The sequence below is a fragment of the Salmo salar genome, chromosome 13 (assembly GCF_965601325.2).
Source record: "Salmo salar chromosome 13, fSalSal1, whole genome shotgun sequence".
Taxonomy (NCBI): domain Eukaryota; kingdom Metazoa; phylum Chordata; class Actinopteri; order Salmoniformes; family Salmonidae; genus Salmo; species Salmo salar.
The window spans coordinates 93147550-93173423 of record NC_138303.1 but is presented as its reverse complement, the minus strand read 5'-3'; the positions used below and the strand labels follow the sequence as shown (position 1 = coordinate 93173423).

The window sequence follows — 25874 nt, the reverse complement described above, 5'->3', positions numbered from 1 at the left end:
AATGATGTTATAACATGAGTGAATTGTATATAATGCCTACATGTATACATTAAGAAGAAAACAATTATAATTCAAAATGTGTGAATTGATAAAAAATAACTTGCATTACATTTCATGAAACGTTTCAATACCCATGCTTAAGATTTTTAGAACATTATTTAAAAAAGCTGTTGTCCATGAAGTTCTTTTGAAATTCAAGTATAGCCTAATTTGCAATCACTCAAAACCAACCAATTATGAATGCTATTTCACTCCGGATACAATTCTGTTAGCTACTGTAACACATGTATACAATAAGCTTAGCTCCGCCCCAACTCGCAATGTGATCGGCTGTGTGGAGTGTTTTGGATTGTTGTGACTGGAGAATGGAGCCATCTTGTTTTATTTCTGTCCTGGAATACATTGGGAAGGCCGAACGAAAAACAGGGCTTTCGAATAATGATGTAGCTAGTTAGCGCGCTTGCTAACAATATTGCGTATATTTGTATGTTTAGCGCTCTCACCACTCTAAATGTCTTTGAATGACTAGGTAAGGTTACCGTCTTTGGCGTTTATAGGGTCGAAGCAAACGCGTTGGTCCAGGTGTCAGTTTATTTTATTTCTGAGTAGAGGAGTTACTATGAATGGAGGATAAATGTTGCCAAAGGCTGACAGCAGCAGTTACGTCCTCCTCTCTCTTTTCGTCCTCACATTAACAGACCCACCACGGGCAGGTAAGACCGGTGAAATGCAATTGGTTGTAATTTGTCACAATGTCGGAGTTTAGTATGCCCGTGAGCAATGGTAGGCCTATTTGCACGGGAATTTAGTTCGTGTAGATGGCGTTTGTATCACGGATCTCAATTTATGCTGCTGGCTAGCCACTTACTGCGTAGCTAACAAACGTTAACGTAAATCATTTTAGCATAAAAATATATTATATGGGGATATAGTTAAATATTGAGTTGTAAGTTAGCTACATTTTGCAGTTCCAGCGTCGGTGTGGCTCGAGAGATACAAGTTGTACCTAGCCTGCTGAAAGTTTTCAGTATTGTGCAGCTTTAGCTAACTAACAATACTAGCTACGTGAAATTGGGGTGCTCCACATTATTTCTAGAACACAGTACTACTAACGTTAGTTACTAACTAGTACACCAGTAGCTGATTAAACTCAACTCCAGGATGCGATGGAGTTGAGCGGCGACTAGTGTTGGCAGACTGGAGCGCCGACGTTACATACAATTACGTTTAATCCAAAACGACTGATTTCAGCATCCGAAGAATAGCCCACAATTACACACAACATTGATCGGTGTAATTGCGGGCTATTCCTTGGGTACTTAAATCAGTAGTTAGGGATACAATTGTCATTTTATGTGATGTCGGAGCTCCAGTCCGCCTACCCCATTCATAGATGAGGTAAAGAGGACAATGGAAAGGTCCCCAATCTCCTCTTGCCCCCCAGCAAAATGAACCTACATTTGGGCAAATGTTTGTGTATTTCACACTATGTTGATGTAAAAATCGGAGTGTAGTGCTTGTATGGATGTCAACCCGAATACATGTTCATGTCATCGTTTTTGTCCACACTTGTGTGATTTATGACCATTAGAGGGGGTTACTCGACAAGCCCTTTTGGGCCTTCCCCTGCACATACATATTTTTTTTACTGTTACATACTGTCATACTATTTGTGTAACTAGACAGTCAACTGCATTGCAGTTAAAAACGACTTTGACTACCACCACGGATTTCTGTATACTACCGTCAATAGGCGTATAAACTAGTGGTATCTTCTGACCAGGAGTGTTTTGTTAATTAAGAGCCCTGACTCTTGCTCTAAATATTAACACGCATTGCTTGCGGTACGGTTTTGTAAACATAAGGAAGGTATCCTTTATATAAATTAGAATTTGGGGAGGGGGGGGGTTAAAATTACTACACCTTGTTTAGGTTTCCCACATGGGTTTATTTCCACGTTTACAGCGCTTGTTAATGGAAGACAGAGTGGACTACCTTTGCTAATGAGCTATGTGCTTCTCCGAACACCTGTGTGTAAACGTAAGACGGACACCACAAACAGGTTGTCGCTGAAAACTACTGTCTGTAACCTTTAAATCTCGTTAAAACGGTGTACGGTGAGTGCGTATTTTCCATTTGTGAAATTATGTCGATGTGGTATGAAAGTAGAGGGATTTATGTTTTTAGAACTGTACCACAATTGAGTCAATTCACGTTTAGATGTTTGTTTGGCGACAATTCGCCTTTAAACATATGTTAGCAAGCTGCATTTCAGTTAGAAAACAGATGGGTTAGTTGACAACGTCATGATAACGATGTGCGCGCTTCCATTGTGCAAACGTCAGCGTGTTGTGATTCTGGATGGCCGATTGCTAGCAAAAATGACAAACTGCCATGTGGGGGAATCGTAAGTGGCTAGTTTCATAATGTTATTGAAACCATGTCTTGTTGAGGTGTTTGACTGATTTCATGTCAATGCTAATATGGCTAAAATTCGCTAGCTAACTACCCAGCAACTGTAACTTACAAATGTTATTAGTCACATGCGCCGAATACAACAGTGAAATGCTTACTTACGAGCCCTTAACCAACAATGCAGTTAATAAAAATACATATAAGAATAAGAGAAAAGTAACAAGTAATTAAATATCAGCAGTGAAATAGTAATGTATTTGAGACAAGTGGTCATTGTGCAAATGTATTTATTTTTTTCGATAAACATTGGAGACGAATTCTATTTCAATCTAAGCAAACCCTGTCTGTTTTGCCACATAGTTGCGCGCGTGTCGGTTTTGTTGCTAAACAACCAATCCATCTACATGCACGAGTTTCACCAGAGAGCTAGGTAGCCAGCTAACATTAGCTTGCTACGTCGCAGGAGCAACAAAAGACTGGGCCATATGTTGTTTTATGTTAGATATAGCTATCTATCTAATGGTGTGGCATTAGTTAGTTAATCTGATTTTAAATCTACCTGAAATACGAAGAAGCATTGTATTAGCTGCTACGTCAACTTGCTACTCAATTTGCATTGACCTTTACTTTGCAACAACCTTCCGGTTACTGGCCCAGCGCTCTAACCACTAGGCTTCTGCTCCGCCAAGCTGTGTTGTCTCCCTGAACCCATTCACTGATTTGGGGTATTATTGCCTTTTGCACACCTGAGAAATGTAGAGAGCTCACACGTAGTTGAAAAGTTTGTGGTTTGTGTAGTTGAATAAAAGCAATGGCACAAATAGTGTAACTTTTGAGTACTGTTGGCCCAGAGTGCGTCTATGGTCATTGACTGGAGATTAGCCTACTCTGTCAGTATAACACGTGTTCAGATGGCAATGGGTCCGCCCTGTGTGGGGATTAACCTCTAAAAGCCGTGGGGGGTTCTACTAAGGGGTTCTACTGGAATTGTTTTAGGATGGTCATACCATGCATCATTTAGCTATTTGATTTGGAATTTTAGGACCCCTTTAAGTATAAAAGAAAATATCAATATTTTTGGATAAAATATTGAATTTGGCATTTACTACTATAGCCCATAGAAATACATTGAATAACACATTCATGCATTTACTGTACTGTATTTATCTTTACCTTACTGTCTAAACTTGTGAACCCAATTTGTGATTTGTGACTACTGTGATTTCCCATTGCAGAAATGCCGCTACAGATTTTTAATTCCTTAATAATAATACTTCATAAACAAAGGTGATGTCATTAAACACACTAACTAATTGATAGATCGACCTTGATCTGCCTTCACCTTAGGAGGGAGAGAATTTATAAAATATCTTAAAGATTCCTTTTTCCTCATTTTGTTACGTTACAGCCTTTTTCTAAAATTGATAAAATAAATGTTTCCCCTCTTCAATTTACACCCAATACCCCATAATGACAAAGCAAAATCGGGTTTTTCGAAATGTTTGCGAGTTTATAAAAAAAATAAAACATACCTTATTTACAAAAGTATTCAGACCCTTTGCTATGAGACTCAAAATTGAGCTCGGGTGCAATTGTTTCTTATACTCAGCAGGTAGGGCCTACATACTTCAGATGATTTGTCTTCATGAATGGTTTCATGTGAGCTTGGTTGCACCCCCATCTTAAAGTGTAAGAAGGCATTAGATATCACGAGGTACGCTGCATTTCCATTTCCAAACAATTGATGAATATAGGTACCCCAAAATAGCTGCCCAGAGGCAGTCTGTTCTCCAAACTGATTCTGCATGCCTTCTTGACTTAGATACAATGTGTTGTCATGCATTTGTGCATGCACACTGGTTACTGTCAGTTATCTTGCTAGCAAAATTAGCTAGCTCATCAACCAGTATTTACTTCGCAATTTCCGCACAATGGCACTAATTAAACCTTGAATCTCAGTGACGTCCCTGTCTCCATTGGTCATCTAGCTAGCCGTTAGCAATCATAGTTGCATCGGTTTCCATTGGACTAGAGCTTGCTAGCTAATTATCATGTAGCAGCCTATGCTGACTAGCGTCGCTAGCATGCTAACGTTAGCAAGCTGGCTAATGTCAATACACTTAGTCGTGGGTCTGCAAAATCAAGGCAAATGGTACTGAACTCATGACATAATGTTTCGACATTGTAGTGGCTATTGATGTTTTGGCTCATCCTTTAGAACTACTGCTGTACATACCTCTTTAATAATATACTGTCTATAAACACCATTTATATACAGTACCAGTCAAAAGTTTGGACACCTACTCATTCCAGAGTTTTTCTTTTATTATTCTACAATGTAGAAAATAGTAAAAATGGTGAAGACATCAAAACTATGAAATGACACACAGAATCGTGGCCAAGAAATTTGAGAATGACACTAATATTACTTTTCACAAAGTCTGCTGCCTCAGTGTCTTTTAGATATTTTTGTCAGATGTAACTATGGAATACTGAAATATAATTACAAGCATTTCATAAGTGTCAAAGGCTTTTATTGACAATTACATGAAGTTGATGCAAAGAGTCAATATTTGCATTGTTGACCCTTCTTTTTTGAGACCTCTGCGATCCGCCCTGGCATGCTGTCAATTAACTTCTGGGCCACATCCTGACTGATGGCAGCCTATTCTTGCATAATCAATGCTTGGAGTTTGTCAGAATTTGTGGGTTTTTGTTTGTCCACCTGCCTCTTGAGGATTGACCACAAGTTCTCAATGGGATTAAGGTCTGGGGAGTTTCCTGGCCATGCACCCAAAATATCTATGTTTTGTTCCCCCGAGCCACTTAATTATCACTTTTGCCTTATGTCACCAAACTGTTCCTGGATGGTTGGGAGAAGTTGCTCTCGGAGGATGTGTTGGTACCATTCTTTATTCATGGCTGTGTTCTTAGGCAAAATTGTGAGTGAGCCCACTCCCTTGGCTGAGAAGCAACCCCACACATGAATGGTCTCAGGATGCTTTACTGTTGGCATGACACAGGACTGATGGTAGCGCTCACCTTGTCTTCTCCGGACAAGCTTTTTTCTGGATGCCCCAAACAATCGGAAAGTGGATTAATCAGAGAAAATGACTTTACCCCAGTCCTCAGCAGTCCAATCCCTGTACCTTTTGCAGAATATCAGTCTGTCCCTGATGTTTTTCCTGGAGAGAAGTGGCTTCTTTGCTGCCCTTCTTGACACCAGGCCATCCTCCAAAAGTCTTCGCCTCACTGTGCATGCAGATGCACTCACACCTGCCTGCTTCCTTTCCTGAGCAAGCTCTGAACTGGTGGTGCCCCGATCCCGCAGCTGAATCAACTTTAGGAGACAGTCCTGGCGCTTGCTGGACTTTCTTGGGTGCCCTGAAGCCTTCTTCACAACAATTGAACCGCTCTCCTTGAAGTTCTTGATGATCTGATAAATGGTTGATTTAGGTGCAGTCTTACTGGCAGCAATATCCTTGCCTGTGAAGCCCTTTTTGTGCAAAACAATGATGATGGCATGTGTTTCCTTGCAGGTAACCATGGCTGACAGAGGAAGAACAATGATTCCAAGCACCACCCTCATTTTGAAGCTTCCAGTCTGTTATTCGAACTCAATCAGCATGACAGAGTGATCTCCAGCCTTGTCCTCGTCAACACTCACACCTGTGTTAACGAGAGAGTCACTGACATGTCTGCTGGTCCTTTTGTGGCAGGGCTGAAATGCAGTGGACATGTTTTTTTGGGGATTCAGTTCATTTGCATGGCAAAGAGGGACTTTGCAATTCATCTGATCACTCTTCATAACATTCTGGAGTATATGCATATTGCTGTCATACAAACTGATGCAGCAGACTTTGAAAATTAATATTTGTCATTCTCAACTTTTGGCCACGACTGTAGTAACCAAAAAAAGTGTTAAACACATCAAAATATATTTTAGTTTCTTCCCTTTGCCTTGATGACAGCTTTGTACACTCTTGGCATTCACTAAACCCGCTTCATGAGGTAGTCCACCTGGAATGCATTTTAATTTAAAGGTGTGCCTTGTTAATTCGTGGAATTTCTTTCCTCAATGCATTTGAGCCAATCAGTTGTGTTGTGACAAGGTAGGGGTGGTATACAGAAGATGGCCCTATTTGGTAAATGACCGAGTCCATATCATGGCAAGAACAGCTCAAATAAGCAAAGAGAAATGACAGTCCATTACTTTAAGACATGAAGGTCAGGCAATCTGGAAAATTTCAAGTACTTTTCAAGTTTCTTCAAGTGCAGTCGCAAAAACCATCAAGCGCTATGATGAAACTGGTTCTCATGTGGACCGCCACAGGAAAGGAAGACCCCGAGTTACCTCTGCTGCAGAGAATGTGTTTTGGACTGATGAGTCCAAATTTGAGATTTTTGGTTCCAATCGCTGTCTTTGTGAGACGCAGAGTAAGTGAACGGATGATCTCTGCATGTGTGGTTCCCACCGTGAAGCCTGGAGGAGGTTTTGTGGGGGTGCTTTGCTTGTGACACTGTGATTTATTTTGAATTCAAGGCACACTTAACCAGCAAGGTTACCACAGCATTCTGCAGCGATACGCCATCCCATCTGGTTTTGGCTTAGTCCCACTGTCATTTTGTTTTTCAACAGGACAATGACCCAACACACCTCCTGGCTGTGTAAGGGCTATTTGACCAAGAAGGAGAGTGATGGAGTTGTGCATCAGATGATCTGGCCTCCACAATCACCCGACCTCAACCCAATTGGGATGAGTTGGACCGCAGAGTGAAGGAAAAGCAGCCAACACGTGTTCACAATATGGGGGAACTCCTTCAAGACCTGTTGAATAGCATTCCAGGTGAAGCTGGTTGAGAACATGCCAAGAGTGCAAAGCTGTCAAGGCAAAGGGTGGTTACTTTGAAGAATCTCAAATATAAAAACATTTTGATTTAACACCTTTTTTTGGTTACTACATGATTCCATATGTGTTATGTCATAGTTTTAATGTCTAACTTATTATTCTACAGTCTATGCTCTCACAAACCATCAAACAAGCAAAGCGTCAATACAGGATTAAGATTGAATCCTACTTCACCGGCTCTGACGCATGTCAGATGTGGCAGGGCTTGGAAACTATTACGGACTACAAAGGGAAACCCAGCCGCGAGCTGCCCTGCGCAGTGATGCCAGCCTACCAGACGAGCTAAATGCCTTTTATGCTCGCTTCGAGGCAAGCAACACTGAAGCAAGCATGAGAGCACCAGCTGTTCTGGATGACTGTGATAACACTCTCGGTAGCCGATGTGAACAAAACCTTTTTAAACAGGTCAACATTCACCAAGCCGCTGGGCCAGATAGATTACCAGGACGTGTACTCAAAGCATGCGTGGACCAACTGTCAAGTGTCTTCACTGACATTTTCAACCTCTCCCTGACCGAGTCTGTAATACCTACATGTTTCAAGCAGACCACCATGTTGCCCAATGAAATGAAGGTAACCTGCATAAATGATTACCGCCCCATGGCACTCACGTTGGTAGCCATGAAGTGCTTTGAAAGGCTGGTCATGGCTCACATCACCAGCTTTCTCCCCTACACCCTAGACCCACTCCAATTTGCATACAACCTCCACAGATGACACAATCTCAATCGCACTCCACACTGCCCTTTTTCACCTGGACAAAAGGAACACCTACGTGAGAATGCTGTTCATTGACTACAGCTCAGCGTTCAACACCATAATGCCCACGAAGCTCGTAACTAAACACTTCCCTCTGCAACTGGATACTGGACTTCCTGGCGGGCTGCCCCCAGGTGGTAAGAGTAGGCAACAACATGTCTGCCACGCTGATCCTTAACACTGGGGCCCCTCAGGGGTGTGTACTTTGTCCCCTCCTGTATTCCCTGTTCACCCACGACTGCGTGGCCACCCACGACTCCAATACCATCATTAAGTTTGCTGACGACACAACAGTGGTAGGCCTGATCACCAACAACGACGGCCTATAGGGAGGAGGTCAGTGAACTGGCAGTGTGGTGCCAGGACAACAACCTCTCCCTCAATGTGAGCAAGACAAAGGAGCCGTTCGTCGGCCCACCTTTTCTTGTAGTCCACGAACAGAACCCCATTAACATCGACGGGACTGTAGTGGAGCAGGTTGAGAGCTGCAAGTTCCTTGGCGTCCACATCACCAATGAACTATCATGGTTCAAACACACCAAGACAGTTGTTCTAGGGCACGACAAAACCTTTTCCCCCTCAGGAGACTGAAAATATTTGGCATGGGTCCTCAGATCCTCAAAAAGTTCTACAGCTGCACTATTGAGAGCATCCTGACCGGTTGCATCACTGCCTGGTATGGCAACTGCTCGGCATCTGACCGTAAGGCACTACAAAGGGTAGTGCGTCTGGCCCAGTACATTACTGGGGCCAAGCTTCCTGCCATCCAGGACCTATATAATAGGCAGTGTCAGAGGAAAGGCCATAAAATTGTCAGACACTCCAGTCACCCAGGTTATAGACTGTTTTCTCTGCTACCGCACGGCAAGCGGTACCGATGCACCAAGTCTGGAACCAACAGGACCCTGAACAGCTTGTACTCCCAAGACATAAGACTGCTGAACAATTCATAAAATCGCCACTGGACAATTTACATCCCAATTTACACCCCCCCCCCCCCCCCCCTCCCTTTTGTACACTGCTGCTACTTGCTGTTTGTTTGTTGCCTGTGCATAGTCACTTCGCCCCCCCACCTACATGTACAGATGACCTCAACTAGCCTATACCCCCGCACACTGACTCGGTACCGGTACCCCCGGTATATAGCCTTGTTATTCTTATTGTGTTACTTTTATTGCTTTTATTTGAGTCTACTTGGTAAATCATTTATTCTTCTTGAACTGCACTGTTGGTTAAGGGCTTGTAAGTAAGCATTTCACGGTAAAGTCTACACTTGTTGTATTCGGCGCATGTGACACAAAGGAAAAACCCTTGAATGAGTAGGCGTGTTCAAACTTTTGACTTGTACTGTATATGTACACCCCTTCAAATTAGAGGACTTGGCTTTTTCAGCCATGTCTGTTGCTGACGGGAGTATAAAATCAAGGAACACAGCCATGCAATTTCCATAGACAAACAATGGCTGTAGAATAGCCCGTACTGAAGAGCTCAGTGACTTTCAAAGGGGCACCGTCATATGATGCTACCTTTCCAACAAGTCAGTTTGCCAAATTTCTGCTCTGCTAGAGCTGCCCCGGTCAACTGTGAGTGCTGTTATTGTGAAGTGGAAACGTCTATGAGCAACAACGCTCAGCCGCGAAGTGGTAGGCCGCACAAGCTCCCAGAATGGGGCCGCCGAGTTCTGAAGCGCGTTAAAAAAAAAAATGTCCTCGGTTGCAACAATCACTACCGAGTTCCAATCTGCCTCTGCTAGCAACGTCAGCACAAGAACTGTTCGTCGGGAGAGTCATGAAATGGGTTTCCATGGCCGAGCAACTGCACAAAAGCTTAAGATCAGCATGCGCGGTGCCAAGCGTCGGCTGGTGTGTCATAAAGCTCGCCGCATTTGGACTCTGGAGCAGTGGAAATGCGTTCTCTGGAGTGATGAATCACGCTTTCCCGTCTGGCTGTCTGACGGATGAATCTGGGTTTGGTGGATGCCAGGAGAACGTTACCTGCCCGAATGCGTAGTGCCAACTGTAAAGTTTGGTGGAGGATGAATAATGGTCTGGGGCTTTTTTTTTCATGGTTCGGGCTAGGCGCCTTAGTTCCAGTGACGGGAATTCTTAATGCTACATCATACTAGACGATTCTGTGCTTCCAACTTTAACAGTTTGAAGGACCTTACCTGTTTCAGCATGACAATGCCCCCGTGCACAAAGCGAGGTCTATACAGAAATGGTTTGTCGATCGGTGTGGAAGAACTTGACTGGCCTGCACAGAGCCCTGACCTCAACCCCATCGAACACCTTTGGGATGAATTGGAACACCAACTGTGAGCCAGACCTAATCGCTCAACATCAGTACCCGACCGTACTAATGCTCTTGTGGCTGAATGGAATCCCCTGCGCAATATCCAACTTTAGTGGAAAACCTTCCCAGAAGAGTGGAGGCTATTTATAGCAGCAAAGGGGGGACCAACTCCATATTAATGCCCATGATTTTGGAATGAGATGTTCGATGAGGTGTCCATACTTTTGTACATGTAGTGTATCTGGACTCTGACATTGCTTGTTCTGATATTTCTTTCTTTTGGATTTGTGTGTATTGTTTTGTATTACTGTAATGTTGGAGCTAGAAACATAAGCATTTCACCGCACCTGTGATAACATCTGCAAAATATGTGTACTTGACCAATACATTTTGATTTGTGGTCCTTTGTAGCTCAGTTGGTAGAGCATGGAGCTTGTAACGCCAATACCACCAATATGTAAAATGTATGCACGCGTGACTGTAAGTCTCTTTTGCTAAATAGCTTAATATATTATGTGTTGGAACATTCCCAACTAGGAATGTGTTGAGATTTAAGGGGTTAGTTCATCAGAATTTGCTTTTTGTTTTGTTTCAGGTCCAAGGCTAGCTCTGGCAAGATTATTGTCAGGTAAGCAGTGTCTCCTCTGTTAGTGCAGTGTATCTGTAGGTCTGCCAGTCTCCAGCGATTTGGGTTACTTTGTTCTATTCTCAGCTTGTGCCTATTTAATATTCCCATTCACAGCAGTGCTTTGTTTTTCCATTAATTTAGTTATTTTCTCTTACCCGTTTTTATGCAACAGCTCGTTCAACAATACTGAGCTACTTTCAAAGAATCCTGTTAGTCCAGTGTCTAGACTGTTCAGTGCCATAGAGGGAAGTTTTTTTTCTTTCTGCGTTCTTAGACAGCTGGACCTAATACTCCCTTCTCAAGGGAGAATCCCTGACAGGCAGCCCCTATGCTGTCTCATGTTAATCACACATGCCACAGAGACGCTGACCCACTTAATACTGCCCCTGTGTTACTAATGGGTATAGGGGTAGACACTAAAGTAAAATAAGGTTAGGCCTAGGTCAAGTTTTATTCTGATATATGGCCCCTTTAGGCTAACTCTTTTTGTTCTGGCCCGTTTAGGCCTTTTTTTTTCAGATACTATGTTAGGCCCTAATGTATGTCCCTCATTTCTACTGTTTCATGTTTTTGTGACTCCGTTTAAGTTGTTTCTAAGCGCAGGTCTCAAAAACACTCAATGATAACCCCTGTTTGTTTCAGTGATAATGATATGATTGTTGTTTTAGATGTAGCTAATCTGTTTTATTTTAAGCACCAGACCTGAATTGAACTAAGACAAAATACGTGCGGTATTGCTGCATTCCCTTCCAGTTTTTCCCTTGATGCTTTATTTTATTTATTTGTTTCCTGGGAAGTTTTTATTCTAACAATGCACCTGATGCTTTCTAATGTAATGTGTATGATAAATGGTGAAAACCTTTTTTCTTATTTGTCTGTCAGTGACATGTCTCTGTAATGATACTAAAAGCTGGAAATGCTAAATATTTCATTGACTCGTCTTTCAGTTCTTTACAATTGGTAAGCAGGTATGGGAGAAAATAAAAGCTGTGTTGCAGTGACCATGTCATAACTACAGGGGGCACTGTGGTGTCTTTAGCTTTCCTCTGCTGTGTTTCAGAACTGCGCTGCAGCCCTGGACAGTTTGCCTGCCGCAGTGGGAAGATGCAATGCATCCCCATGTCCTGGCAGTGTGATGGCTGGGCGGCTTGTGAGGACAAGAGCGATGAGTTGGACTGCCCCCGTGAGTGAAACATCTTTTACCCAGACTCCAACCTGAACTCTGGTCCCCTTTCCAAACAATTAGGGCTGGGAATTGCCAGGGACCTCATGATACCATCGTGATACTTGGGTGCCGATACGATAAGTATTGTGATTCTCACGGTTCTATATTTATTGTGATTCGATACTGCAATTTGATGTTGCAAAAATATTACTTACTATACAGTGCCTTCAGAAAATATTCACACCCCTTGACATTTTGTTGAGTTACAGATTGCCACAAAATCAAACCAATTTTAAATTCAATGGCCTACATGCACTACCCCATAATGTCAGTGGAGTTGTTTTTTTAAAATTAAAAATGAAGTTAATAAATATTCCAACCCTTTGTTATGGCAAGCTTAAATAAGTTCAGGAGAACAAATTGTCTGAACATGTCACATAATAAGTTGCATGGACTAAATTATTATCATTTAAAACAAATACAAATTGGAGTCAAAGTATCAATACAGTATCTGCCAAAATAATATTGCGATATGTAACTATCGATTGTCCTTCCCCCCCCCAATCAGTACAAACATTGTATTGAATGCTCCAAAATGACTTCGTACATCCCCAAAATACTATAATTAGGCTAATCTTGAACGGCAGTCGGAGCCGATCTATAATTCTTAGAACACAAATTTCTCAATGTCAGGGGAAACGCCAAACTCATTCTGAGTGAACTTTTCTCAACGCCTCTTATTGTGAGCTTTGTTTGTTGATCTCTCTTGCGGAGATGGTTTGATATTGCAGTTGAAGGAAATCTTATTGTTTCCATTACTTAATTCCTGAATGAGCACTGGTCCCTTGATCTCTGGCTGCATAATAGGAATTAGGGAAAGGATTGGGTTCACACACAGCATGTGACCTCCTATAACACGGCCATCTTGTTTCATCTTGACTGTGTGCATATTACATTATTTGATAAATGGTGGCAAAAGCAGTCAGAAATGGTTTTATGTGTATTTATTTTCATGAGAAAGAACTAATGTTTTTGCCATTGGTGACCTGTGAATGGACTAAAACAGTTTTCTTCCCCTTAATGAGAAGTCCCTTAACAAACCTGAAGACTGCTTTGTTTGTTGATATGAACTGCAGCCAGTCACCACAGTACATTCCTTCTATTTAAATACTGCCTCTTACTTCTCTCCCATCCTCCCTTTCAGCCATGAAAGAGGAGACGTTTCACTTTGCCAATGGGTTTGGTAATGGGTTTGACCAAGTGGAGGATGTCATCGGTGTGGCCCAGCCTGTGCGCTTTAACAGTAAGACCCACGTTTAGCTCTCCCTCCATGAACCCTTCAGTCACTTTTCATCCCCAAAAATATTTGAATTTGTTGTTGCTAAAAGAACCTATGGAAAGCTTTGTTACTGCACATATTGTAGGAGCTCTAAAGCACCTTTCCCTTCCACAGAGAAGTGCCCTAGTGGGTGGCATCACTACGAGAAGACAGCCAGCTGTTACAAAGTGTACCTGAGGAATGAGAACTACTGGCAGGCTGTGGACACGTGTCAGAAAGTCAATGGCTCGTTGGCGACCTTCGTCACCAACGAGGAACTGCAGTTCATCCTCAAGATTGAGGTGGATTTCGACACGGAAGTGTGCGAGCGCAGAGACCAGTGCAAGTGAGTGTTTGCTAAGGATGTATTGCATGAAGTAATAGTGTTGAAATGAATGCCCTGAAGCAGATTTTTTTTCCCTGTACAGACTAATTTATTATTATTTAATCCACTTTTTCTCTTTCAGGTTCTGGGTGGGTTACCAGTATGTCATCACCAATCAGAACCATTCACTGGAGGGCCATTGGGAAGTGTCATATAAAGGTGGGTGTGGACTTTGTACGTGTGAAAGGGTTAATTAAAATGAACAATCACACGGGGTGTGATCGTTCTACAGTGGTCCCTGAAGCGTATGATCACACCCCGTGTGATTAGAACACTCATTTAGAACGGCCAGTTTCGAATGACGCAACAATCAACATTTGAGCTGGCCACACTTTTTTCAGAAACTATTTACACAAACACAGTCCTTACAAAGTTATGTCCAGAATGTGAGCAGTTTATTTTTGGATGCAATGTTCAGATATTCACAGAAGTATCTATAGCATAACACAATCATCCTAACCGGAAAAATGTAGGCTACATTTGTCCTAGCGCTGAGGAAAGATTGACGCAACACAAGCGGTCATATTTTCTAACTATCGGCTGACATAAACTACACTATGAATTAGCTAATAGCAATTACTATGTACAATTAATCACATCACGGGTGAGCTCACCATTGATCAAAATAATTGAGTAAAACACTTTCTAGAAATCAAAAGTAATCCGACGATTAGTTTCAGCGCGCAGCTATGCTTTTTTACCTCACAGAAACCGAAGATAATAAGAGAAGACAAGATGAGTTGTTGAAGGGGTGTGGTCTACCATCATTCACATCCCACATTCACTTCCTGAAGTTCTCAAAAAATGAGTGAACCCTTACTCACCTCATTTTGTTATAGCATCTTTGGTCCGACAGACAATCAAGTGAAACCCAGAATGCATTGTATGTCAACAAACATGGCTCCATACACAAAGCTGGAATTAGCTTAGCTCATCATAATCAGTACAACCTTCAAAACATTATTTTACACACATACTATGCGCCCTTTACAATTTATGCAAAAATCGGAACGCATGATTTATCACAGGTAATTGAAAAACGTAAATAAAATGGTAAATATATCAATAATACCACACAAAACATTTTCTGATAGTGATTTATTGATACAAATTGCGCGTTTAGGCAGTCAATCACGGTAACTTCTCACTCCCACTCTGAGCCATTCAGTGTTGTTGTTTATGTAACAATCACATCCTGGAATGGAGAGAACGTTCGAACATCACGTGCATAAAAAAACTCACGCTGGGGCGACCGTTAGAGATATTTGGAACTCACGCGTGAAAGGGTTAAAGTATATTGTGCTTGATTTCCACTGAAAATGAGCTAAAGGGAGCAGATGCAACTCAATGTCATGCTCAAACAGCCATAATCAGTCAAAGCATTAAACCTGTATTTGGCTTACGATTCATCTTGTTCCTTTCTCTCTTGGTTCCCTTACAGGGTTGATGCAGGTGTTCCTGCCGCCAGAGGGCCTGACTAACTTTGGAGAGGCATCTCCGACCCAGGACAACATCTTCTGTGCCCAGCTGCAGCGCTTTCAGATCAAGAGTATGAACGAGCGCGGCCTTCACAGCTGGCACGCCGAGAACTGCTACAAGAAGTTCCCCTTCCTGTGCAAGAGGAGTATGTCTGCTCTTATCAAAACCAAATGACCTATGCAGCTTCACAGGAGGTCAAAGTAGCTTGATTGTAACAAGTGTAGATGCTCAGCTGAAACCTGGTTGTTTGAGTCATAAGATTCATGTAATTCTGTATCTTAAGCCTTGGGTGCTGTAATGCATACCCAAGTCAGGGAAGTCCAGCATCCTATGTTGTGTTAGTGTAGATATAGTTATTGATTGGTTTTGGTCTTAAACCTTTGATTGTCTTTAACAGGGCAGACATGTGTGGACATAAAGGACCAGGTGGTGACCGAGGGGTACTACTTCACCCCTAAGGGGGAAGACCCGTGCCTGAGCTGCACATGTCACAACGGCGAGCCAGAGATGTGTGTGGCTGCGCTGTGTAATCGGCCGGAGGGCTGCAAGAACTTCGGCAAGGACCCCAAGGAGTGCTGCAAGTTCACCTGCCTGGATCGAGGTACTATCCAACTACTCACATAATTCCCTAAACAAAAACTAGAAACTATGGGTGTTGTGAAAGTTTCACAAGGTGGAGCATGACATTTCTATCTCTTCTCCTGCCATGTTGTTCAACAATATTTGGCACTAATTTCAGGAGAGAAAATACAGAAACACTTGAAATGTATAAAAATGTGGACCCTGTCTGTCTTTTAGAAGGCAGCAGCCTGTTTGACTCTATGGCCAGTGGGATGCGTCTGATCGTCAGCTGCATCTCCTCCTTCCTCATCCTCTCTCTGCTGCTTTTCATGGTGCACAGGCTCCGGCAGCGCAGACGCCAGCGCATCCAAACACTCCTTGGAGGTAACCATACACATCATATAATCACACTCATACAAACAACAGGTGGCACCAAGTTTGCATATTTTTTTAACCTTTTATTTAACCAGGCAAGTCAGTTAAGAACAAATTCTTATTTGCAATGACCAGCCAAACTCGGACGACGCTGGGCCAATTGTGCGGCGCCCTATGGAACTCCCAATCACGGCCGGCACCGCCATCCCTTCTGGAAAAGCCCTGTTTGGCCTTTAAACAAACACAGGGAACGGAACGCCTCTCCTAATCACTTTGTACTTTCCTCTAGCCTGTCTCTGGTACTTCAGTGTATTCAAATGTGTATGCATTTTAGTAGTAAAACTTAATCAACTGCATCGAATGATGATTGGTTGGTTTCAATTGGTCTCACTCAGCCTTTGCTCTCTCTCTCTCTCCTCAGTTCACCATTTCAACCTTGGGCGCCGAGTCCCAGGCTTTGACTACGGCCCGGACGCTTTTGGCACTGGCCTCACTCCCCTGCACCTCTCTGATGATGGAGAGAGAGGTGCATTTCATTTCCAGGAACCTCCCCCTCCCTACGCTGCCTATAAATACCCTGACATCCAGCACCCAGATGACCCCCCTCCTCCCTACGAAGCCTCCATCAACCCTGACAGCGTCCTCTATGTGGACCTCGGTAGGACCACCCTGTGCTCTTAATGTTAACGCGTTTTCCTCACTTTCTGTGATAGCAGTTTTTTTTTCTTTTTTTTTTCTCCTAAACTCGCATACTAGGTTGAGTATCTAACTCTTTCTGAACCCTGTCGTCACTGTTCTCGTTGTTCTCCACAGCACGCCATGGCGTTCAGATGATCCCTAGTCAGATGAGGGACGTGGTAGATGCCATGACAGACGCCCCAGCGCCACCTGTCCCAATGTCCTCCCAGGAGCGGGAGGACTCCATGGACAGCAGCACCCTCCTGGTGGGGCCCGACACCCCCACAGACAGCCACGCCCTTGAATCCATGCCTGTAGACTGCAGCAACAGCTCCTCCCTCAGCACCGTGGTATAGGACTGAGGGGGGTGGGGAGCTGCTCCCATCTGGACCCACAGTTTGAGAGAGGAGGGCAGTGGCAGACTGGTCTATCACATGGGGTCTGTTAGTTAGAAGAGACTGGGATGGGATGGCAAAAGACAGTGTAGAGACGGTATCAGGGTAGACTGAAGGACCAGTCCACTTCTTGAGGTGTGAGGAAAATCGGACTGGTGTGTTTCTTGAACGGGTGAACTGAAACCAAATGGGTGTTTGTCAGAAACATAACCTTTTACAGTTGAACTTGAATGCAGTGGATCAGACCGCTTTCTTATAGGTGAACACAGATGGACGAGTAAGACAATCAAATGGATCTGGAAGACTGATTCTGTACAGAGAAGACAAACACTACACCAGGCTGAGCTACTGATTTTAGTTTTCATTGGACAAAGCTTTTGAATTATTTGGTTTGTTTGAGCTTCATGCTCAAGATTTCCCCCAATGTAAACACTCCCTCAGGCATTACGCCAGGTAATAATGAAGGGGGAGGTAGATGGATCCACTTTAGCTTAAGTCCTTTGCACTTCTTAATTTGCATCCTACTGCTTTTGTCTTGGAGGCAGAACTTGGATGGTCAGTTATTGACAATGACTCGCATGACTCTGCTCTCTCTCCCAAGTCTCCTCCATGAATTAAATACATTGTTTTCCTATCCCAAGCATCGCCTCTGAACTTGGATTTTTTGCCCTCTCCAATCAATCTGATATGCTAAGACGTCTTCGAGATTGATAGCACAATGGTAAATGGAGCAATCAGAGGTTCTTCTACAAGAGGTTTTTCAACCTTGCAGAAATATTTAGTTATGGTTATTGTTAGCTCCAGCTAACACACTGCTATGTGTTGATGATGAGGTAAATGCTACAACTTTTACAAGAATCTTGCTTCAATATTGCATTTAGTTCATGAGTTTTTGTTGAAGTAGATGTCCATTGGTTGAGTATTGTGTCCTTTTCTTGGGTAAGAAATAGGCTGGGAATTGTTGGGATCTGAACATAGATGATGGGTCCCTCATGTTAGTCAATGAGTTCACCACATGAAGGAGAATGTCACTGGTGAGTGTGAATAAAGGTTAGAGCTTCATGTGTAGCTTGTAGCAATGGTTACTTGCTGTTTTGTACCCAATGAAATGTGTAAAAGTAAACTTATTTAGATAGTGTTCTTTTCATTAAATCATATTAACGATTAATACTAAATTCATTGGTAAAACAATCTGTTACTTAGCTCTGCGTATGTGTGAGTGTATGTATGCACACGTATATAAAAACCCAACTTTGTTTTTCAACATTTTGCACATCACCTGTTTGCCAAGTAGCTCTATGCATTTGCTTTCAATGTCATGAAGTATTTTAAAACGGAATATATTTTGCAAGCATAACTGATAACGTGGGGAAGTGTAACAATCATCAATTGTGTCATTTTTGGAAGCTGCCACTGGATCCACTAATATATTTTCTTGTCAATGTACATTGTCATCTCAGTGTATTTTAGTTTGACATTGGAGGTTTACCTGGTTAGGTTCTAACAGTAGCCTATATGGCATTGGGTGGCCAACCCCCTTTCTCATGTTTCATGATAATGACAGACAAGGAAAGTCTGTAGTAAACAAAAAACTACTAGGAAAGCCACATAATTTGACCCCATTGTGACTCAAGGTGTAAAGACCTGTGAGAGCCCTGTTCAGTTCTTCTGTCGTACCTGTAGAGTTGAAAGGCCAAAGGAGTTAGAAGGCTATGATGGCAGGCCTATGAAAGCACAAACACCCCCTATAAGGGTTTTGGAACTGCTTTGGTCTAAGCACTTACCAGCCAGGATCTACATAGCATGGTCATCTATTTGGCTGAAGTCTATCACCAGCAGCACTGAAAAGGTGGATCTTCCCCCCCATGAGAATCACAGCTGTGTGTGTATACACAGATCTATGTAGCATTGCATCGTTCGTCGGTAGATCTCAAGTTGTTTTGTATTTGTTTTTCAGCATAGACAATCCTTTTGTGGATTATCCAAGGAAATTATATTGTCATGATTTGTAAAAAATGTTTATCGTAAACTTGATGTGCATGTATGGGGGATGGTGTTTGGAAATCAGATCTCTCCATCTTTGGACTCCCGAGTGACGCAGTGGTCCAAGGCACTGCATCTCAGTGCCTGAGGCGTCACTACAGACACCCTGGTTCGATTCCAGGCTGTATCACAACCGGCCGTGATTGGGAGTCCCATAGGGCGGTGCACAGTTGGCCCAACGTTGTCTGGGATTGGCCGGTGTAGGCCGTCAGTAAAGAATACATTCTTATTTACAATGACTTGCCTAGTTAAATTTAAAAAATAATCTTTGGTGTGTGTTTTCAGCTTGTAGGACCTACAGTGCATGTTTTAGTAGAGGCATGATGAGAGAACAGATTTCAAATTTTCATCTTAGCCCAGGTTTAGCTTACAGATGCTTGCCTACAGGTTGATGTAGATGAATGCATTGGAACCCCTGCTGCATTTACACAAGTTGATTTGTTCTCGATAGTCACAATGGTGGTGTGAAAAAACTACTTTCAATGTGTTATAAAATGCAATAGCTAATATTTTATTTCATAGCTTTTAAATTGTAATTGTTTGCTTCTTTTGCAGGGGTCTCTGTGTTTTTCTGAGGTAGAGCTATATCTAATTAAATGCCAAATAAATTGTACCATGAAGCATGTTGTGTGTTAGGCCTGTAGTGGTAGCAGAGAACTTGAGACCATAGGATAAATAGGCCTACCTACACATGCCTAGGCTATACATGCTTCATCAGTCTTGGCATATGTCAAGGAAATCCCTCAGCCGTTGTGACCAAATATCAGGGGTTAAGATGAGATGTGGAAATCCCTAAACAGTGAGATGTGTGTTGCTGATGAAGGGGAGCCCTGGAAGTTAAGGAATCCCACTCACCAGGCTATAGGAAATTGAAATCTACATCTTGGCAGTGATGCTGAAACAAAAGAAGTAAGATTTATTAGTCAGACCATATCAAGCATCAGTAGCCTATTGCATCATACATCTGCATCTAAGAGGGGCAGCACGTGGACTTTAGGCCTATACACATACTGTATACCTGTCTCTTCCTTTGACAGGTGCCCTTTAATAGGCAGACCACTTCGCAAGGATATACAGTACAAAAATACATTGGAAAAATGAACAGTGCTAACGTTTCACTTAGATACTGTACATTCTAACTTGTTAATTCATTGTTTTTATAAATAAAAGGATTGATCTTACCATTTGAGGGCATTTGTGCTCAGCTGTGAGATGCCATGCTCTCCTCGCATCAATGTCCTGTTATGTGACATTCATCATTAAAGACCACTGGCAATGACACACTCCACTGACCAAACAGAAGGGGAAAAAAGCTTGACATTCACTTTCCCAGTCCTTTTTAAGCTTGGCATTTGCACAGAACCCTAAGCCCTGCCTCTTAGATTTTTATTTTGACTTTAATTAGACCTATTGAGGTGCTGTGCTTGTTTATTGGAAAAGGATTTCCTGTTTATTACAGGTTCTCACACTGGTGAGTAACAGGTTTGTTTTAAATGTCCTTTATATTTTACAAGCTACACTACCGTTCAAAAGTTTATAGCACTTAGAAATGTCCTTGTTTTTTAAAGAAAATCACATTTTGTCCATTAACATAACATCAAATTGATCAGAAATACAGTGTAGACATTGTTAATGTTGTAAATGACTATTGTAGCTGTAAACGGCAGGTTTTTTATGGAATATCAACATAGGCATAAAGTGGCCCATTATCAGCAACCATCACTCCTGTGTTCCAATGGCACATTGTGTTAGCTAATATGAGTTTATCATCTTAAAAGGCTAATTGATCATTTAGAAAACACTTTTGCAATTATGTTAGCACAGCTGAAAACTGTTGTTCTGATTTAAAGAAGCAATAAAACTGGCCAGTCTCAATGTTAACAGTAAAGACGCGCCTCTGGCCTTCTAGGCAGAGTTCATCTGTCCAGTGGCTGTGTTCTTTTGCCCATCTTAATCTTTTCGGCCAGTCTGAGATATGGCTTTTTCTTTGCAACTCTGCCTAGAAGGCCAGCGTCCCGGAGTCGCCTCTTCACTGTTGACTTTAAGACTGGTGTTTTGCGGGTACTATTTAATGAAGCTGCCAGTTGAGGACTTTCTCAAACTAGACACTCTAATGTACCTGTCCTCTTGCTCAGGTGTTCTCCGGGGCTCCCACTCCTCTTTCTATTCTGGTTAGAGCCAGTTTGCGCTGTTCTGTGAAGGGAGTAGTACACAGCGTTGTACGAGAGCTTCAGTTTCTTGGCAATTTCTCGCATGGAATAGCCTTCATTTCTCATAACAAGAATAGACTGACGAGTTTCATTAGAAAGTACTTTGTTTCTGGCCATTTTGAGCCTGTAATCGAACCCACAAATGCTGATGCTCCAGATACTCAACTAGTCTAAAAAAGGCCAGTTTTATTACTTCTTTAATCAGAACAACAGTTTTCAGCTGTGCTAACATAATTGCAAAAGAGTTTTCTCATGATCAATTAGCCTTTTAAAATGATAAACTTGGATTAGCTAACAACGTGCCATTGGAACACAGGAGTGATGGATGCTGATAATGGGCCTCTGTACACCTATGTAGATATTCCATTCAAAATATTTTTACAGCCACAACATTAACTGTCTACACTGTATTTCATATCAATTTTATGTTATTTTAATGGATAAAAAATGTGCTTTTTTTTTCAAAAACAAGGACATTTCTAAGTGACCTCAAACTTTTGAACGGTAGTGTAGGTAAATGTGTATTATGTCATGGAGGATAAGAATGTACCCCTGCACCTTGACTCGGTACTGGTTCTCCTTGTATATAGCCTCGAATTTTGTTTTTGTTTTACTATTTCCTTTTATTTAGCAAATATGTATTTTTAACTCTGCAATGTTGGTAAGCATTTCACTGTAAACGTCTACACCCGTTGTATTCGGTGCATGTGACCAATAAAATTTGATTTGTATTAATGTTCTTTACTGACCATACCTTGATGCTATTGATAATATAAAGTGACTGTCATACTCAGTCGAAGTCCCTAGCATCCCGATTGACACTGCTTGAAATGTGGGAGAAATCACATAATTTGGTCCTGAACTAAACTGTAGCCGACACACTGACAGAAGGCCATTGTTTATCCAAGGACAGTGTCTCACCCTTTCTGAATGTTGGTTTATTCATGTTGCTCATCATGGGTGAAGTTATACGTGTTCTCCATTGAGGTTTCCAACATAAAGGAACCTTTATTTATCCAACATCCTGTGTCAGTTTACTGTACATAAAACTGGATCATCCAGTAACTGCTCTGTCTGAACACTGAAATGTAATGTATTCAATTTAGTTAAATTAACTCGTAATCGTTTGAAAAAAATGCCTTTATTTCCCATTATTCTTTTTCATACATTTTTTTGTGTAATAGACATGAGAAACAGGCTGGTGATTCCACCTTATTCCTATGCCATTTCTGCACCATAATGCTTTTATCCCCTTCTCCACACTGCAAACAAGTTTTCATAGAATTTACAACAGAAAATCAAAATAAAGCTTGACACAAGCTGAAAATACTGCCACCAGCTCCACATTCACCAGCTGTCTGACACAGATCTCTCAGAGTTGTATTTCTGTAGCAAATCCCCAGGAACAAAAAAAATTATATATATATATATATATATATATATTCACAGTTAAAGTATTTATATATTTTAAGATTACAAAAGAAATGGGCAGAGAAAATGAAGACGTTTCTACAAGAAACAATCTTTCAAAGGGAAGTGGAGATCTTTTTTTCTGTACAAGATGCACCTTTGCTTTAAATAAACAATTCAACCCTTGAACATTTTTTTTTTTTTTTAAAGATTCCTTACTTTTTTTTATACTGATCCCTGAAAATACAACATGAAATACTCAGTCTTTTTTGTTTAAAAAAGAAAAGATGCATCATTAAGTATTCTCCATGTGATGAAAAAAATAAAACAACTTCAGGTCTTCTATACAAGTGATCCTGTACAATATAAACATCACGCTTGTTAAAAAGCTATCCAACTGAATGACAAGCAATGAATGACTTGGTCTTCAGAGTTCTGATTGGCTAGGAGGGCGTAAGCTGAAGTGCAAGCCTCTAGTGCATTCACAAACATTAATGATTCATGAAACTGAATGACAAGAGACAATAACCACGTGACAAACATACACAAACAGAAGATTGGAGCTTGGGGTTGTTAGTGTGGTGATGATTTGATAGACTGACGTCTGATGGATTGTTTTAGATTAGAAACACTTCTGTATGGTGAGTAGAATACTGAGCTATCTGTACAGTGAGGGCTGATAAAGCACCATGAGGTGAGGACACCTAAACCTGTCATCAACACCACCAAACAGTGAGGGAAAACAACACACGTACACATTCATGTCACACAATACAAACACATTCACACGGGTGAAAATAGACAGCATTTCATAAGTGCATGCGCATTAACACAGTTGCAAGCGACAGCTTTCAGAAACACTTTTGCCTTGTAGTCATGAACAACCCAGACACGTACATGGATATGGCACTTACAATAAACTTACATTCATAAACTGACTTATTTTATAGCCATTCCCTATTTCAAGGCTTTTGTCAAAGTCTCTATAATGTAATAATTTCTGTTTATTGCAGTCTGTGTGCTTCATAGAGAACATTGAAGTTCCATTTAGATAGGTTTCACCTATATTTACTATTATTGTCATGTTGTCATCTTTATAGCGCATTGAATAAATGCTTTTCTCAAGATATAACACTGGAAATGCAGTGGGGATCAGTTTGGTTTCCAGACAGCACTGGATGAGCTTCAGGAAGAAAAGTATGCAAACCTAAAAGTACTCGAGTTTGAATCGCTATTCTGTACTGTACAGCTGACCTGATCTGAACCGTTTCCTAGGACAGGCAGTCTTTTAAGTGGTGAATCAGTTGAATAACCCTTCTACATGTGAACCTCAACAAGCAGTCTGTCGTGGATGGATGTCATGTTGGAGATGAGAAGGCATCAGAAAGTCAAAGCATTTCAATAAAATCTGTATACTTCGATCAGCAGTCTCACTGTGCAGTGATAACTAAGTTTGTTACGGAAGGAATCATGTGCCTATGGTCATTTTTGGAAACACGATACTACATTACAATACGGTGTAAAGGTTAAACTGTGTAAATACATTTCTACGGTACCCATCTCGCGTTCTTTCCCCATTCACTATTTCCACAATATGACCTACAGAGGGCACCAAGTAGTGTTTTTGGGGAAGACAAGACGGTAAGAAGAGTGACAACAGAAATTATGGAAAAACTACTGTAATAAACCTTAATACCATTTGTAAATCTCTGAAAGCATATTCCTTGATTTTGCATAAAGTAACAGACAGCAGCATACTCTATATTATTTGCTGGTATGAGCAGGTGTGGATTCATCTCCAGTGATAACCACGTTTGTGAACTAATGACAGAATTAACCATTCTGTAGCTTAAATGATAAATGTTTTCTGCATTTACTATAAAAACAAAAGGGGTGTTAAGCAAGTGAAGGCATGCACGCAGGCTTCTCCTTGGGCAGCAAACCCATTTCTCAGGGCCCCAATCCTACTTCCTGTCTGTGCCACTATGACCACCACATGGTGAAAATAGTGTCATCTCCCATGAGGAGGCTGTGTCCCTCCCACAGCGACAAGTGTTTTCATTGTGCGTGTCAACAGTATCAATGAGCAGCTTAATGTAGATGTGTGTGTGTGTGTGTGTGTGTGGTTACATACCACGTGGTCGCCATAAAGCTTATGAAAAGAGTAGGTAAAACTGTACAAGCAAAGACCAGAAAGGGGGAGCCATGCTGAATGGAAGAGGGACAATTAAGAGTGCTGCACCAGGAAGCCAGATGGTACAGCGTTGTGAAAATTCAAGGGTCACTGGGAGACTATTAGAAAACCCATGTTTAGTTCTGTTTTAAAGAGCACCTGGAATCGTAAACAATCTTCAGTTAATATCTGTGCGTATAAAAAGAGTCCCAGACAGGTAGCTGCACTGTAGCCAGACGATGGGTTGGTTTTCATCCCTGCTTCTTCCACCACTCCTCTTCTGTCCGTGTGTTTTTAGCATGGCGTCTCTGTGTGTGTGTCCAGGGAATGGGGACAACGTTTGTTGGGACAGTGCTTGTTTTTTTCTGGGAGGTTTGCCCCTTGGCCAGGGGCTAACGTTAGTTCAACGTTCCCCTACAGTTCTCTGCCCCACACAAGCAGGGGATCTTCTCGTCCTCGATGGGGAACTTATAGTCGTAGGTGATCTCCTCGTTGACATTGATGGGTTGTCGAGAGTAGATGACGATCTTCTTCTGGGACTCCACTGTGATCACCTTAGCGTAGCAGTTGGGCTGAGAAGAACAACACAGTGGTGTTAGCGTCCATGTGTTTGCTAGCCTAGCACTGTGAAACTGGGTCGATTCATTTACATTGACTTGATTACGATTTGCTGCAGCT

The 25874-nt window shown here is 41.9% G+C and overlaps 2 protein-coding genes across 8 annotated transcripts in view; one reads left to right on the top strand and one right to left on the bottom strand.

The window, feature by feature from the left end:
• The first annotated feature begins 336 nt into the window (after nt 1–336).
• Nucleotides 337–22344, top strand: idd (Integral membrane protein DGCR2/IDD). 5 transcript variants are annotated; one of them, NM_001173754.1, is made up of 11 exons: nt 402–713; nt 10972–11004; nt 12065–12187; nt 13374–13472; nt 13623–13833; nt 13955–14031; nt 15314–15496; nt 15749–15952; nt 16150–16296; nt 16709–16945; nt 17101–18000. In NM_001173754.1, the coding sequence occupies exons 1-11, from the start codon at nt 635–637 to the stop codon at nt 17319–17321; spliced, it is 1614 nt and encodes a 537-aa protein (NP_001167225.1). In that variant the 5' UTR covers nt 402–634; the 3' UTR covers nt 17322–18000. The 5 variants fall into 5 exon arrangements, with proteins under 5 accessions (XP_013993646.1, NP_001167225.1, XP_013993650.1 ...); XM_014138175.3 differs by lacking the exon at nt 402–713 and adding an exon at nt 1891–2117 and having other exon boundaries at nt 17101–22344; XM_014138172.3 differs by lacking the exon at nt 402–713 and adding an exon at nt 2177–2407 and having other exon boundaries at nt 17101–22344.
• Nucleotides 22345–22735: 391 nt separating this feature from the next.
• LOC106568221 (histone-lysine N-methyltransferase SETD1B-A) overlaps nt 22736–25874 on the bottom strand; it is a 20174-nt gene continuing 17035 nt past the window's right edge. For all 3 annotated transcript variants that reach the window (XM_082960459.1, XM_082960458.1, XM_082960457.1), the window contains one exon: nt 22736–25768. In XM_082960459.1, coding sequence (XP_082816585.1) covers nt 25595–25768 — 174 coding nt within the window. In that variant the 3' untranslated portion in view covers nt 22736–25594. The remainder of the gene's footprint in view (nt 25769–25874) is intronic.